Source organism: Sorex fumeus, unplaced genomic scaffold (assembly GCF_029834395.1).
Source record: "Sorex fumeus unplaced genomic scaffold, SorFum_2.1 ptg000014l, whole genome shotgun sequence".
Lineage (NCBI taxonomy): Eukaryota > Metazoa > Chordata > Mammalia > Eulipotyphla > Soricidae > Sorex > Sorex fumeus.
The window spans coordinates 26,476,997-26,494,027 of NW_026606071.1; the positions used below are offsets into that span (position 1 = coordinate 26,476,997).

Genomic DNA, 17,031 nt, shown 5'->3' on the forward strand with positions numbered 1-17,031 from the left:
AATTCCCAGCAAAATAAGTTGGTGATGGAACAGAGGTTAAGTCGCTTATCTTGCACACTCCCAAATCAAGTTTGATCCCCAGCACCCCATAGGGTCCCCAGATCCCACCAAGAGTGATTCCTGAGTAAGAGCCAGGAGTAAGCCCTGACCGATTCCAGGTGTCATTCCAAAACAACCCATGCCCTGCCAAAAAGGAAAAAACACCCCCAAACTATAAGTCATCAGCTAGAATTCAGGACATGATGTATCCTTTCTTCTGTCTCTTGCTTTGGCATTGACACAAGTCCACTCTTCCATTTTGCCCAAACACTTGATGATGGATATTTCCATTTGCCCTAAGTACCAGCAGACGTATCCCTGAAAGAAGGAGTCCAGGGGCTCCAGGCATCCACCCCACCTTTAGATGATTATCCCCCAAGACCTGAGATCTTTTCCCTTTTGTGTTTTGTATTTCTTCACTCATCTCTGAAGCCCTCATTAATAGAGGGCATCAAGACCTCCTCCTTCCTGCTTTAAAGTCAGAGCTTCATTCTCTCGGGTGACACTCACACTTATAAAATTTCAAATTCATTGAAATTAGCTACACTTTGAACTTATCTTTTATTTATTTCTTTTTTAAAAAATTAAATTTTTTTTAGGTTTCGAGTCACACCTAGAAGTGCTTAAGACTTTCTGCTGGCTCTTTGCTCAAAAATCACTCCTGGGGGTGCTCAGGATGTTAAAAAAATCAATCAATCCAGGGTTGCAAGTGTGCAAGGCTAGAGTGATAATCCCTGTACTATCTTTCCAGATCTTCTTTATTTCTTTAAAGTAAAATTTTATTAAAGTTATATTAATCACTTAATCACTTAACTTCCCGTTAGTCGTCGATTTGCTCGAGCGGGCGCCAGTAACGTCTCCATTTGTCCCTGTCGCATGCTAGTGTAGCCCAATGGCATCTGTTCGCTCCAGGAACATGAAGGGCCTCAAACCGATCGTTTATGATCTTGACGAAGAAGTCTGACCATCTGGTAGGTGGGCGGCCACGCGGTCTCTTGACATCCCGTGGAATCCAATCAGTAACAGCTCTAGTCCAACGGTCGTCTTTAAATCTCATTACGTGACCAGCCCATCTGATTTTCGACATCTTGGCAAATGAGACAGCGTCCCTGATCCTTGATCGTCGACGGATGTCAGAACTCCGGATTCGTTCTCTCATTTGAGTGAAACGTGATATTCCAAGCATAGCTCTTTCTATTCTTCTTTGGGAGACCTGAATGGCATTCTCATCTTGTTTGCGTAGGGCCCAGGTCTCTGAGGCATATGTTAATGCAGGAAGAACAGTGGAATCAAAGAGATGTGCCCGGAGCCGGAGGTTCTTCGTCCTCTTAGCTATTTCTTCGACGTTCTTGAAGGCGTTCCAAGCCACTCTCTTCCTCCTGCACAGCTCGGGTGCCAGGTCATTTGTCATGTTGACCTCTCGACCTAGGTACACATAGCTGTTGCATTCGAAGATGGTCGTTCCATTGAGAGCGAATGGGGCGTCAGGAACAAGGCTGTTTCTCATAAACATTGTCTTCGTAAGATTCAGCTGTAGTCCTACCTTTCCACACTCACGGTCAAAGTCGGCCAGCATTTGTGCCGCTTGGCTGATATTTGGTGTTATTAAAACAATGTCATCAGCAAAGCGGAGGTGGTGTAGTTGCCGACCGTCTATCTTCACTCCCATTCCTTCCCATTCCAGTCGTCGCATGATGTTCTCGAGGGTGGCACTGAAGAGTTTCGGTGAAATGGTATCAACCTGCCGCACCCCTCTCTTGACATCAACGATCACTTCTTTGTAGAATGGTGAGATCCTGGTAGTGAATCCGCAATACAGCTCACGGAGGATCCTGATGTATTGGGCTTGAATGCCCTGATTGGCTAGGGCTTCAATGACCGCTTCCGTCTCAACAGAATCAAAGGCCTTCTTTAAATCAATGAACGTTAAGCAGAGCGGCATCTTGAACTCCCGAGAAACCTCAATGAGCTTGGTTATCGTGTGGATATGGTCGATGGTGCTGAATCCTTTGCGGAACCCTGCTTGCTCACATGGTTGTCCTTCATCTAGTGTTCTGCCAATCCTATTCAGGATGACTCGAGTGAACAACTTGTAGATGACAGACAATAGGCAGATCGGGCGATAGTTGCCAATGTCATGGATCTCTCCCTTCTTGAACAGTAGTACGGTCCTGCTGGTTTTCCACTGGGACGGAACCTTGCATTCAGAGAGGTAGCAAGTGAAGAGCCGAGCCAGTGTATTGATGAGTACTGACGGCAGGTTCTTCAGGTGTTCAGGTCTGACCTTGTCTGGGCCAGGTGCTGTTTGTTTCTTTAGCGACGAAATGGCGTGTCGGATTTCGGAAGGGAGAATGTTGGGAACGACATATCCATCCTGTGGGATTTGGTATGTCGGCAAGTGGACATGGCTATCGAAGAGATTTGAGTAGAAGTCATGGATAATCTTCTCCATTGCCGTTCTGGAGGATGTGATGGATCCATCAGGACGTCGGAGGGCCGTCATCTTGGTCTTATAGTTGGCGAAGGACAGGTGGGCGTTATGAATACTTTTCCCAGCTTCTGCCGCATCTACCAGTACTTCTGCTCTTCTCTCTTTGAGGTCTTCCTTGATCGCATCTCTGCACTGCTTTGCAAGCTCGGACGTTAGCTTGCGGTTGCCTGAGGCATGCGCCAAACCACGCTGGCGAATTAGCTCAAGAGTTTTTGAAGATAGGCGACTTTTTGTGGCTATCTCTCTCTTGGCATTCCTCGCACATTCATGGAGGTGCTGAACCAGTCGATTGTATTCCTCGTCAATGTTGTCAACAATGGCATCTTCCCATGTTATAAGTTATATTAGCTTATAAAAACATGTAGTTTCCATCCAGCTGTGCAGCATTGCAATCGAGCACCTATATATATATATATATATATATATATATATATATATATTCATTGTGATTATCACTAAATATTTCCTTTCACTAGTTAACAACACTGTGTAACTAGTTCCCACACATCTCTCTTGTTTACTTCACTGACTCCTAAGCCCCCTTCATCTCAGGTAACCACCCTCAATCTGTACTCTGTATCAAAGATCTTATTTTTGTTTTGCTTTCTTAATTGCATTATTTCCTTACATTCCACATATGTGAAATCATACAAAATTTGTCTTTTTCTTTCTGATTTATATCATTTAGCATAATGAATCCATTCAAGGTCAATCCATACTGTTAAAAATGGCAAAACTGCATTATTTATAGCTTAAGATTTCATTGATTATATTACCACATCTTGTATCTACTTATTTTTCAGTGCCAGGTATTAAACTTGAGGTCTCACACAGGTGAACTCATTACTACTGAGCCACTTTCTCTCTCTCTCTCTCTATATATATATATATAAATATGTATATATAGCTTTATCTATTAGACATTTAGATTGTTTCAAAATTTTGACACCGCAAATAATGTCTTCATGCATATAAGATGCATATTGAATGCCTTTTCCAATTCACATACTGGCATCCTTTGAATAATTACCATTAGGTATAATATCTGGATTATGCAGTATTTCCACACCTTATTTTTTGAGGAATCTTTATATGCCAGTTTGCTTATTGAGAGTCTTTTTCTATGTAGTATCATTTTTTTGGAGGGAGAGTCACTTGTGATGCTAAGGGTTTATTCCTGACTTTTGCTTAGGGAGCACTCCTGGCAGGGCTCAAGGGATCATAAGGGTGCCAGGAATCCAACTTGGGTTGACCATGTCTAAGGCAAACAAAATACTCTTCCTGTTGTACTATTGCTCCATCTTCCCTAAATAGAATCTTGCAAACCTTATATACATCATTCAGTATTTATCATACACTATAAGATATACAGTGTTCTCCAAACAACATTATCCAAGCAATCATTCTTCTTAAAATAGAGGCATAAACTTGCAATTAAATTTTTAAAAAGCAGTTGGTTACATTTATATGAGAACTGTTAGTGTTTATATTGCCAGTTTGCCTTAAGGCTTCCTCTGAACTTTGGTTTCAGAACTCCCTATGGATCCTGACACATCATCCTCTGGTGTTTCTAACTTCCAGCGCAGTTGAAACATTCTATTTATTTGTAGTTTTATGAAGTCAGTTTAAAAATCACTAGCTTTGGGGCCAGAGTGATAGCACAGCAGGTAGGGCATTTGCCTGGGTTTGATCCCGGGCATCCCATATGGTCCCCTAAGCACCTCCAGAAGTAATTCCTGAGTGCAGAGCCAGGAGTGACCCCTGAGCATCGCTGGGTGTGACCCAAAAAGGCAAAACAAATATCAATAGCTTTCAAACATTTTAATGAATTCATATTTATGGGATGGGTAATTTTCAGTCTTTGAGTACAAAGAAATTAAACTTATGTAAGTTTTGGTAAACATTTACAGAGTAAATTTAATAATATCATTACTTTCTTTTTCAGCTGAATTTTATTCTGTTTTTGAATACGGTTAGAGTTCTGGCTACAAAAATTTGGGAGACGAATGCAATTGGACATGACACAAGAAAGCAATACAGGTAATTGCAGGAAAATATTGTGTGTGTGTGTGTGTGTGTGTGTGTGTGTGTGTGTGTGTATGTGTGTGTGGTACCAGGGATTGAGTCCAGGGCCCTGTACATGCTATTCTGTTTTCTCCACACTTACCAGACTTACAGCCCCCGTCTCCCCCCCCCTTTTTTTAAAATCGAATCACAGTGAGATACAGTTACAAAGCTTTCATATTTGAGTTTCAGTCATACAATAATCAAACACCCATTCCTCCACCAGTGCACATTTTCTACCACCAATGTCCCCAGTTCCCTCCCCGCCAATGCCAACATTCCCCCTGCCTCAAAGGCAGACAATTTCCTCTATATTCTCTGTCTACCTTTGGTGCAGCCCTTATTAGAGGAAGTATATTGAATATTTATATAAAAGAACAGGTATTGATTGATCTAAATATTTTTAAGAGATTAAATTTACAAATATATATTTTTGATGTGCCATCTACGCAATTTACTGGGGGAGCATATATAATATGTATATAGTTTACATAAAGTATATGATATGTGCATATATTACATGTATATGTGAAAAATAACTTGAAGTCTTCCCAGAATGCTCAAATTATAAAAAAATTTATGTACTGTCCGCAGATTGAGATTTTCCCATAAACTATATGATATCTGAGAAAAATTAATTATTGGTGATTTTGACCAAGTTTTTCTGCATTCTTAAAATATTTATAAATAAAAGCAGTTAAAAAGCTGACTTTCTGTCTTTGTTCCCAATATTTCTAACAAACTGGCATTACAAAATATAAACTTTTAAGGACTTTTATATGTCCTGATTTAGGAGTTTCATTATTTAGTGTTTCATGAAAAAAAGGGTAATTGATTGCTTATTGTCATTATCAAACTCTCAGGAGGTTTTCTGCTCTACTAATGATAATTTTGGAAGTTGGGAATGATTACAATTTCCATCTAAATGAACTTACCTAATAATCAGGTAAGCATGGACTTATTTTTATAATTTCAAAATGGTAACTATTTCTGCCTACTATTTTATGAGCTACCATACCATACACAGAAAAGAAGAGATTAAAATAGGCGTTTTGATTCTCTTTCACAAATGTCTTGTAAGTTCATTGTTATCTTTTAAGCAGCATTCAATTGTTGGGCAGATAAGACTACAAATAAGGACAAGAATTTAGTACAAAAAACTCAGTAGAAATAATATAACAATAATATAAGTTGCTAGCTCCAGTTATTTCTCATGTCCTAAAAGTAGTGGTCTAAAAATAGAAAGAAATTGTGTCTGAGAGTTTATAGTGAAGACCTTTTTCACTTAGATTCTCATGGCATGGGTTTCAGATCATATCCCATTGCCAAAGAAAGTGAACAAAGTATAACAATGGAAACTGAAAATTGTTTTTTATTTTTCTTCAAAAGGTGAAAAAGTGCAATGGGATTTGAAATGCCATTTTTGTTCTCATAAAGCTGGTTAGTTCCTTAGTTCTTAATGATGTAAACTTGTACTTTCAGAGAAAAGAAGAGGAGAGAGTGAAAGAGAGAGAAAAGGAGAGGAAGTGATCAAGCACATAGCTTCGATTAAAGTCATAAAATGACAAATAGAGAAGCACTTGGAAAATGTGGGTGATACACATAGGAAGGAAGATCAGATTCAGTCAAAGCCAGAGAGGACTGTAAAAGGAGTAACCTCTGAGCATCGATTGGTGTGACCCAAAAAGGCAAAAAAAAGTTTCTAAGTTTAAAAGGCACATGGTACCCAAATATAAAACTTCATTTTTATGTCATTGCTTACTGCAGAGTAAGAAGATTTGTCTTCTTACTCTTTAGAATATTTTAAATTTAAAGTTTAATCTATGCTTATAATAAAAGTATAGATTCCCCCAACTTTTCCCCTGGGGATACATTACCTGGGAAACAATACTGAAAGACTGGATATCTCTTTTCTACATAGGACACTTCAGTCAACAAACCCGTTGACTATTTTGTAGTCTTCCAAAGTTATTGCTCTTAGACAGAGAGCAACCACCATATCCAGGGATCCAGAAGGCCAGTTTCAGTTGGAGCATCCCTGAAAAAACATTAGACAACTGTTTTGTTTTTAAGTAGCCAAGCTTTAAAGATATACAGTATGCATGGGTGACCAGATGGATGCTAAAAGAAATCAGTGGTCAGAATTGCTGGATGATTGGATATGAGTAGAAAGGTCCATATTAGTAAGTGAATGCATAGACAGATGGAGCATTGTGAATTGGCTTGGCATGTGCCATTGCTTTCGCTTGTTCACTATCTCTGAATAACAATTTTTAAAAGAATTTATAACTATACCTCTTAAATATAAGTAGAAACACTGGTAGGATATTTTATGTGTTTAGCAGATAATGTGACACAGAATCAGGTCATGAATGCTTAAATGCATTTACAAGTGAATGAAAACTAGCAAACTTGTCAGTATCCACATGACTCTAATAGTGGCATTCCATTGGGTGCAATTTGCATTTATATAGCAGGGATTATTTGTACTGCAGAATTCTAAGGATGATCCTAAGATTCCCACCCTCTTGTGTTTGATGTTTTAATAATCCCCACTTGAGTGTGCGTAACACTCTTGATAGTGCTTCCATTGCTTCAGTTTTATGATGCAGTGTTGACACTACTGTAATTGCAGCATACTATAGAAGTCTCCTTTCGGCAGACTTGGGAAAGACTCTTCTTTCCATGAAGAAGTAACTTGGTATATTGGAAAAACCTGTTGGCAGAGCTTGAAGACAGTCTCAGGGAAATCTGTAGGAGGAGAGCTATCCCTAGTCAATAAGCAGTTGTGGTTATATACTTACAAAGAATTATCTACTAGTAATCCAAACGAAGTTAAAAGAGAACCCTTAGGTGGGTAATGAGATGTAGCTCAATTGACACCTTATACATTCTGAGAAAAGATTCTAGTTACGGCATTTCTGTACATTAGGCCTACAGAAGTAGGTAATAAATGAGTATTGATGTAAGACACTTTTTTTTGTAGGAACCTGCTATATAACAATAGAAAAGGAGATTCATGATTGTTGTCTTCAAATTAGCTTATATCTTGTAAAAGTGCTTGATAGAAGAGAAACAGAAAAAAATCCAGATAACCGATAATCCAGATAATCCACTGGACCCGCTCGAGGAATATACTAATTTTAGAAATACCCTAAATTTTAGTTTTTGACAAATTTTCCTTTTTGTTTTAGGAAAAGCAATCCATAAATGTTAAAACATCTCTGATAATTTTACAATGTGTTTCTGTAACTTATTTACTTTTGCCATAACACTATTTTTTCCTGTCTCTTAATTGCATATAATAAGAACAATCAAAGTTAGCTTGGGGATGAGAAAAATCTTCACTGGGGTTATCTTTTCAAATTTTATATTCAGAATACTATTAGAGTATCTAGGATAACATTGGTTTGTTCTTTCTGCCTTGCCACGGGGAGCTTAGGTTTTTTTGGTTACTCTCATCACAGTACTCCCATTCCTCTGTGTTTATTTGTAACCCCTTTCTTTGTGCTCTGCTTCCCCACCAGTCAATCATCTTTATCTCCTAATCAGACTCTGTTAATTTGTAAATATTGCTTTTGTCTTCTCTTGAAGTCCTTTGCATAGTTAATTTAGAGCAAAGTCCTTTTTGTATATACACAGGAAGACAGTTAATGCTATGATTTTGTAACTTTGTAGTTAATTGAGCGATAGTACAGCAGTAAGGCGTTTGCCTTGCACGCAGCCAACATGGCCGACCCGAGTTCGATTCCTCCGTCCCTCTCGGAGAGCCCGGCAAGCTACCGAGAGTATCTCGCCCGCACGGCAGAGCCTGGCAAGCTCCCCGTGACGTATTCGATATGCCAAACACAGTAACAACAAAGTCTCCAATGGAGATGTTACTGGGCCCGCTCGAGCAAATCGATGATCAACAGAAGGGCCTTTACTTTTACTTTTAATCATATTCACTCCTGGGCATCTGTTCTCTCAACTTAAGCCTCAATTGCCCTTACTTCCTAGCTCCCCAAAAGCAGAGTCTCAAGGAAGGACTGGATAGACCCAGGACAAGCTGTGAGCTACCCTGGCATTGAAATGGGCCAGGTCAAAGCACCATAATACTTAACTATAAGTTAAGAGCATGGTCATGGACAAATTATGTCATAATCCAAAAAGTAACAGCTGGATTGGGACCCTGCTAGGGTTACGAAAGATTCATCTGGCCTAAGAATTGTAGTCTGAGATCTATAGTGAGATATCCCCAGGAGAGCCACCCTAAAAGCTTAATGTATCTCTTACTGTGTCCATACAAAATAACTAATATTAAGAAGTAGAATTAAGATGTTAATTAGGATATTAATTAAGTTATTGGACTAAGGAGAGGAGAAACACCCCTAAGTGGTATTTTGGCCTTTAGCTGAAGAAGGGCTTTCATATATCGATTGTGCTACCAGTGTGAATTAGAGCACAGAGAGACTAGCAAGGGGGACAGGAGGAGACAGGAATGAGGGTCTTAGTCATATTGGAACAGGCACGTGGGGAGAATGGAATAAATGGCAACAGATCACCAACCAGCCTGACCCTTGTTTCCTCCTTTGTCAGCTCATAGCATCAGTTCTCCTGGGTGAGGAAGTGGCCCAAGACCACTGAATGCAGGTGCCGAGAGAGCCCCATGGGATCTTCTCTACCTGATTGGTGATTACACAAGAGTAGACTCAGGATTCTGCAAGTGTGGTTAAAAATCTCCATTTATCTCATTAGGCTGAGTTTAAATGCCATGAAGTTACTTGCAGTGTATGGAAGAGACATTTGCTACTTAGGATTCAAGAGGATGAAAATACATCTCAAAGCAGTTATAAATGCATCTCAAAGCAGTTATAAATGTTGAAAGGCCCGGTTAGATTAGAAAAGTCGTTGTCTATCATGGGTTTTCTTTGAGTGAAACTGACTTAAGTTAGGATATTCAAATTGAGTGTATTTTAGTTAAACTTCAGGACTAAGAACAGCACTGGAGAAAGCCTGACAGTTCTAGGGAAGATTACGAAAGTAAGTGAGGAAGAGTAGATTTTCCTGAGTGGAGAGAAGGTCATGATGGTCTGAGAAATCATGATGGATCAGAAAGCCAGTGAAGAATGAGAAGGAGCAAATATGCAACTTCAGATGCCTAAAATTTTCATTTCAGGATGTGGGCAACTTTTGATCCTATTAGAACTTAAATGAAGGTTATGAAAGGAAAGTGGCTATGTATGGGTGATGATCCCTTACAATTTCAAGTTCTCCTATTCTCTTACAATAGCACTTTAGAACTGTCCTCCCGTTGTTCATCTATTTGCTCCAGTGGGCCCAGTAATGTCTCCATTTTAAAACTTGTTGCTACTGTGTTTGGCATATTGAATACGTCAGGGGTAGCTTGCCAGGCTTTGCAGTGCAGGCGAGATACTTTAGGTAGCTTGCCGGGCTCTTCGAGAGGGACGGAGGAATCAAACCCGGCTCGGTCGGGCTGGCTGGAAATGAGTCCAATTTTCTTTAGTCTTCATCCAGTGTGACCTCTATGCATTCACACTATTTACAAAAATTAAAAATATGTTAAATAAGTTTAAAAAGTAGAACAAAAGTCCAGTGAGGAAGGAAGAAAGGTTGCAATTGTCTGGGTTTACAGAATGTAAGTTATTTATGCAAAGAGATATTTGAGAAATAACATAAGATGATTTAACAGTCTTCTCTTTATAAAGAGACCCTTTCCCTGCCCCACCCCCCCCAAATAGATCCAAAACTTATGAGTTAGGACAAAAAACATTACTTAGCTCACTTTCCTATAGGTCAAGAATCAAAGCAGGGAACCTGGGTCCTGTGTTTAAGGATCTTTAACAATACTGGAAAGATGTCCATCAGGGCCACGGTCTTATATTAAGGTTGGTATTTAACGTATCCACATCCAAGCTCATGTGATTGTCCACAGGATCTGGTTTTTCATTGGCTGTTGTTCGATGCTGCCCATCTTTGTTATGTGGACCTCTCAGCAGAGCAGCTCAACCCACAACATGGCAACTTTTATCATGGAATCTAATACAGTTGAATGTCTGAGCATTAGATGAAAGTCACGACCTTATGTCATATAGTTACAGAAATGATGTCCAGACATTTTGGCTATAATCTATCAGGTAAAAACAAGTCCAGATCATTTCTACACCCAGGGAAAGAGGATTAACAAATATGTAAATACCAAGAGGTGGGGACCAGTTTAGAGTAAGTGCACAATACTGAGAAATTCAGGATTTCAAAATATTGGAAATTCAGGAATCCTCCTCCAAGTGCACAATAGCAACTCTTGTGTACGAAGAGACAGCTATCGGAAAGAAGGTCAATTTTCTTTAGTTTGAAAAACTAGAAAAGACAAAGCGCCAAGAGATCCCATAAAAAATTTGAGGAAAATAATCTGACAGATGATTTAGGAAAAGCAAGAAATGTTAACTTCTTGGGGCTCATAACAATAGATAAAGTGTACAAAGGGAAAGAGAATAGTTTGTTATTTTTTGGGCTTGGTTAAATTTATCAAATCTGTTTGAAATTATATTATTTATTGAAGTATGTTCATTTAAAAAATGTAAATGTTTAAGAGGTATGTTACCATACCATGTCTACCACCGAAGTTTCAATGTTTCTCCAGCATAGTCAATATAATCCCTTCCAGCTCACTCATCACCTCAGCTTTGAGGCCAGAGTCTCAGAGTTTGTTTTGATTGGACAATGCTTTATCCCCTGTTTTGTTTATAAATCACATATGGTAGATTATCCACTATGTGTATATTTTTTGGCATTCGCCTTACAAGCGGCCAACATGGCCGACCTGAGTTGGATTCCTCCGCCCCTCTCGGAGAGCCCAGCAAGCTACCGAGAGTATTCGATATGCCAGACACAGTAACAACAAAAGTCTCCAATGGAGACGTTACTGGGCCTGCTCGAGCAAATCGACGATCAACAGGAGGGCCTTTACCTTTTACATTTACCTTTTTTGGGTCACATCTGGAGATGCACAGGGGTCACTCCTGGCTCTGCACTCCCCTGACCATATGGAATGCTGGGATTCGAACCCAGGTCAGCCACATGCAAGGAAAACACCCTACCCACTATGCTATTGCTCCAGCCATCATTATGTGTATTTTTCCTTCAGATTTATTTCACTTAGCACAACCCCCTCCAGTTTAATCCACGTTGTAGCAACAGACAAGATTTTATCTTTTTTTGATAGCTTTAGTTCATTATGTACATACACATATCTCTTGTATTATCCAACTCATCTGTTGTGGGGCATTTGATTGTTTCCAACTCTTGGTTATTGCAAATAGTGCTGAGGTGAATATAGGTGTTCACATCTTTTTAAATTTTATTTTTATCTCCCCATTTTATTTAAGCACTGTGATTTACAAAGTTTTTGGAGAACCCTCTATACTGATTTCCATAAAGTTTGAACTGACTTATGTGCCTACCAACATTGTATGATAGTCCTTTCCCCCATACTCCCACCAAAACTTATTGTTTCTGGCTTTTGGGGGGGTCTATACTGTTATTCCAAGGGTGAGGAGATATCTCGTTGTCAGTTTTATTTGCATTTCTCCATTAGCTAATGATAATGAATATTGTTTCCCTGTGCCTACTGGCCATCTGTCATCTCCTGTGATGAAGACTTTTTTTCAGTTTTTATGTCCAATTTTTAATGGAATTGTTTTTGGTTGTTGAGTTTCCTGAGTCCTTTACGTAGTTTGGATATTAGCCTCTTGTCAGATATATGAAGTGCAAATGTTTTTTCCTCTTCAGTAGGATTTAATGCTTTAATGATAGTTTCTGTCACTGTGTAGTAGCAGATGGGACCCGTTTGTTTATTTTTCTGTTGTTTTCCTTGTTGAGCCAGCTGAGTCACTGAAGACACTGTGGCAGTCAATCTCAAGGAGTATTTTACTTTTCTTTTTTTAGATGTATTTTGTGGCTTTCAGGTCTATCAACTAGGTCTTTACTCCATCCTCCAGAGCTGATTTTTCATGAGTTTTGTGAGATAGTGATGCAATTCTTTTTCTGCATGCAGTTACTCAGTTTCCCCAATACAATTAGGTGATGAGACTTTTCTTTCTCCATAATAGAGTTTTGACTCTTTTGTCATAAATTAACTACCATATAAGTGAAAGTATACTTCTGGGTTTTCAATTTTAGAATGAATGAAATAAGCTAAGCTGTGGCCCATTAAAGTAAAAAGAGTTCACGTGGATAAAGGAAATGCTTCTAATAGTTTCAGACAGACACTTAAAGAAGAAGACTGAGGACAGTAAACTAGGTCATCTCACAACTTAAAAAAATAGCATCCTTGAAGACCAGAAATGAAATTAGAGCTTTTCAGGGAATGGGAAGTGAGAACCAATGACCTGATTCAGCCTAAAAACAACAGGATGAGGGCATGGGAAGCTGGCAGAAACGGTGGGATGCAAAAGGATGAGAAAAAAGTCAGCCTCCAGAAAAGCTTTGTCTTTCCCGCAGTCTCTTCTAACATGTCTAACAGAAAGGTTTGCCCTTCTTTTGCAGGAAGCTTGCCAAATCCACGCTGGTGCTGGTGCTGGTCTTTGGAGTTCACTACATTGTATTCGTGTGCCTGCCCCACTCCTTCTCTGGGCTTGGATGGGAGATCCGGATGCACTGTGAGCTCTTCTTCAACTCCTTTCAGGTAGCAGGAGCCCTCGAGAATCTGCTTCCTCTCTTGATTTTTTTCCCTCCTGGTGCCCCTTTCTCTGGCTTTCATGCTTCCTGTCTCCTGAGAGCCACACATGTTATTCTCAGTCACTCTCTTTTCCATCTCTCACTAGCCTCTAACCATATGTCACCCTCTAACCAATATACATAATGAAAGTGTATTATGAAGTGTATTAAAAATATATCATATAGATTATGTACATACTCATGTATACATGATTTGTATATATTTAACATGTAAGTATATAGTAAAACAGAAAACTCCTTCAGAGTGGAGACCTGTGCACACACGTGTGTGTGTGTGTGTGTGTGTATGTGCATGCGCACACACATATATAAAAAGAAAACAGAAGCATATAAAAGGAAAGGCAAAAAAGAGAAGAAATGACTAAAAAGAAGCTGTTGACTTCACACTTCTTACTGCATTTGAAAATAATACATTTGCCATTGGCCCTCAGGTGAATTCCTATAGGAGCCCATTTTCCTTCTTTCTGCACACTCATTGCTGCCAACTCCTGGGACCTTAAGTCCAGTTTCTATACTTAGTTTGAGGTGTCTTCAAAGTAAATTTTATCATGTCATTTACCTGCCAGAAGTATCTAGGGGGGCTTCCCAATTTATTTATTTGGGCATCTTAAAACCCTAACATTTCCCCTGGCCTGGTCAGCTCTGTGTATCAGTGGTCCCTGCTCTCCAGTGTCCACTAAGTTTAAATACTTCTCTTCATCCTGTTACTTAAGTTTATTTCTGCCTAAAGGGTTAAGTTTTGCTGTTCCCTTTTGCCTGGAAAGTTCTTTCCACATAGCTAGCTTTCTCCTGCTCCTCACATCAGTTTAAATTGCCCCCTGTTAGAGTGCAGTTCATTGAGTTTCCCAGTTTTTTCATTTTTATTTTTTATTTTTCTCTTTATCATGATGTATGTTACTGATTACTGGCCCAGTTCTTATTTTACCTTTTTGTTGGAGGGCTATGCATATTTTTATTCTTCTTCCTTTCTTTCTAGATCGTACATGGAAATATAAATGACGCAAATATGATAGAAATTTTTTCTTGTGTGTTACTTGTTTGGTTGAGTTGACACTCAGCAAAGGTTTCAGATAAATATGAAATTAAACTTAAAGATATGAAAACATCAGAAGAGTTATTTGTAAAATTTCCAGAAAGACTCATTTTGACACTTCAGTGCTGTGATCTCTGTGGATTGTCATCACACTAATATTTGTTGTTGTTCTTCAGGGTTTCTTTGTGTCAATCATCTACTGCTACTGCAATGGAGAGGTAGGTTGAGAAATAGGTCTAGTTCTGAATACACTTGGAAATCACCAGCGTCACATGGTAACTCCTCTTTATAGAATCCTCAGGACTTACTATACAGGCAAGAATGGACTGAGAAAAAGGAGATATCTTAATCATGAATAATTTTGAGAAAGCAAGAATACGATAAATTATTTTGTGATGCTAAGATTCAATCCAAAATACAAAGTAAGCATTATACCACTGAGATACATCTCTGGCCCTCCTTTATCGTTTTTATTATTATTTTTTGTTTTATTATCGGTGGAGGGCATGTCTGGCTGTGCTTAGGACTTACTCCTGACTGCGTTCTCAGGAATCAGTCCTATGTGGGCTTAGAGCACCATATGAGATGCCAATGAAAAAACCTGGTTGGTCATTTGCAAAGCAAACACCCTTTTCACCCTATTTTTTCCAGTCCCTTTTTTATATTTTAAAATATTAATTCAGTTGCATACCCTGATAGCACAGGGGTAAGGCATTTGCCTTGTGCGCGGCCGACCCAACCGACCCGGGTTCAATTCCTTTGCCCCTCTCGGAGAGCCTGTCAAGCTACCAAGAGTATCTCATCTGCTTGGCAAAGCCTGGCAAGCTCTCCGTGATGTATTCTATATGCCAAACACAGTAACAACAAGTCTCACAATAGAGACGTCACTGGGCTCGCTGGAGCAAATCGATGAACAACAGGAGGACAGTGACAATGACAGTGGACAGTGACCCTGATATTAAAACAAAAGCTTGTGGAATGAGACTTGATACTTGGAAAAGACAGTTAATGCTTACATATATACCAGTTTTAAGTTTTATAGAGAACACGAAATAACTGTCTCTTTGGGGAAAGTTGAGCTAGTTCATTAAAAATTTTTGGGAGCATATGGTACTCATCTAGCAGTACTCAGCCTTACTCCTTATCTATGCTTATGAGTGACTCCTGCTTGCTCTCAGGGAACCATATGTGGTTTCAGGGATAGAATGAGCAACACAAGCATCTTAACCCCTGTACTATCTCTGGCCCCTAACTTTTCAAAAATGGAGACAGCACTGGTCTGCAAGACGGTGTAAGTTTCACCTATGCAGCTTCATATTCAACCTCTGTAGAGACCACACTATACTGCCAAAGGCTCCTCTCCATCACCTGCTTGCTGAATGAAATCCTTTTTGTTTACCTTTGAATATTTTGATCTTTCTGACACTGTAAGATAGTGGATGGAACCATCTTGTGGTTTGGCTGGAGAGTTAACCCTTTAGTGAGATCAGCCCAGCAGGTTTTCACTGTTTCCATGGCACTTCCAAATAAGCTCCCTTCTGGCGATGGGCAATGGCGCTATAGAACAGAATCTTCAGTTGCTATAATGGGAACAAGAGTCCCACACAATTAAGGATGAAGGGGCAGGGCCTCCTTTTGCATCTCTGGTTCTCTTTCCTCATTTTTCCCTCGCTTCAGTGTGTCTGTGCAAACTGGTAGAGTGGCAGTCACGTTTCAAGCTGGGTACCGTGCATTTCGTAACCTTCCGTCTGGAGTGATTCTAACCTCTTCCACCGGGATGGCTATTTCTATTAGCTACACGAAAAAAATGTTAATAAAGAATTGTACCTTCTATTAAATTACTAAGCTGGACAAATGCCTTTGCATGAAGCCCCCATCTGATCAGGTCCAGTAACATCTTTGAAGTGCTAGAGAAATATGTATTGTAAATGTCTTGACCCCCAAATAAAACCTCAATGGGTGATTATCACTATTATTGAAATCAGGTCAAACATTCCCTGACAGTTTCTGTTACACCTCATGGTTCTTACCCTTTAGGTTCAGTCCGAGATGAAGAAGTTGTGGAGTAGGTGGAATCTTTCCCTCGACTGGAAAAGCGCGCCCCCATGCGTCGGCCATAGGTATGGTTCAGTGCTCACCACTGCGACTCAGAGCACCAGTGTGGTGCTCATCTCCAGCAAAACCACCAAGACAGTCTGCAGGCCCCCTGACTGTCACGTGACCTTACCCGGCTACGTCTGGAGTAACTCAGAGCAGGACTCCCTGCCGCAATTGACCCAGGAGGAGACTAAGCAAAGCACCGGAAGGGAAGGAGATGAGATACAAATGGACGGATCTTCTAGATCATCGGAATTAAACCCCAACCTGGAAGGAAGCAAAGCAGAAACCGAGGATGTTCTTTGAAGCATCAGCTGTGGCTTTGTAGTCTGTGAGGATGTAGGTGTGGGAGAAGCTTGGCTGCTATTTTTCTGCTTGTGCCTCGAAGCTGAAAATTCAGGGTAAAAGCTTTGCAAACGTATTTTTAGGCACTATGAATGACTAATATACAGAAGTTATTGAAGCAGTTTGTTACTTTATTTGGGTAGCAAGTCATTTTTAAATTGATGTAAATTTTCATGTGAACACTTGCTCTGTGATTGTTTTCCTGTTAATTTTGAGTATCAGT

At 39.7% G+C, this 17,031-nt stretch overlaps 1 protein-coding gene across 1 annotated transcript in view; it reads left to right on the forward strand.

The window, feature by feature from the left end:
* The window catches only part of PTH2R (parathyroid hormone 2 receptor), a 72,097-nt gene extending 55,328 nt beyond the window's left edge, over window positions 1-16,769 (forward strand). The window contains exons 10-13 of the mRNA XM_056111878.1: window positions 4,476-4,570; window positions 13,142-13,280; window positions 14,543-14,584; window positions 16,404-16,769. Coding sequence (XP_055967853.1) covers window positions 4,476-4,570; window positions 13,142-13,280; window positions 14,543-14,584; window positions 16,404-16,769 — 642 coding nt within the window. The remainder of the gene's footprint in view (window positions 1-4,475; window positions 4,571-13,141; window positions 13,281-14,542; window positions 14,585-16,403) is intronic.
* The last annotated feature ends 262 nt before the right edge of the window (window positions 16,770-17,031 follow it).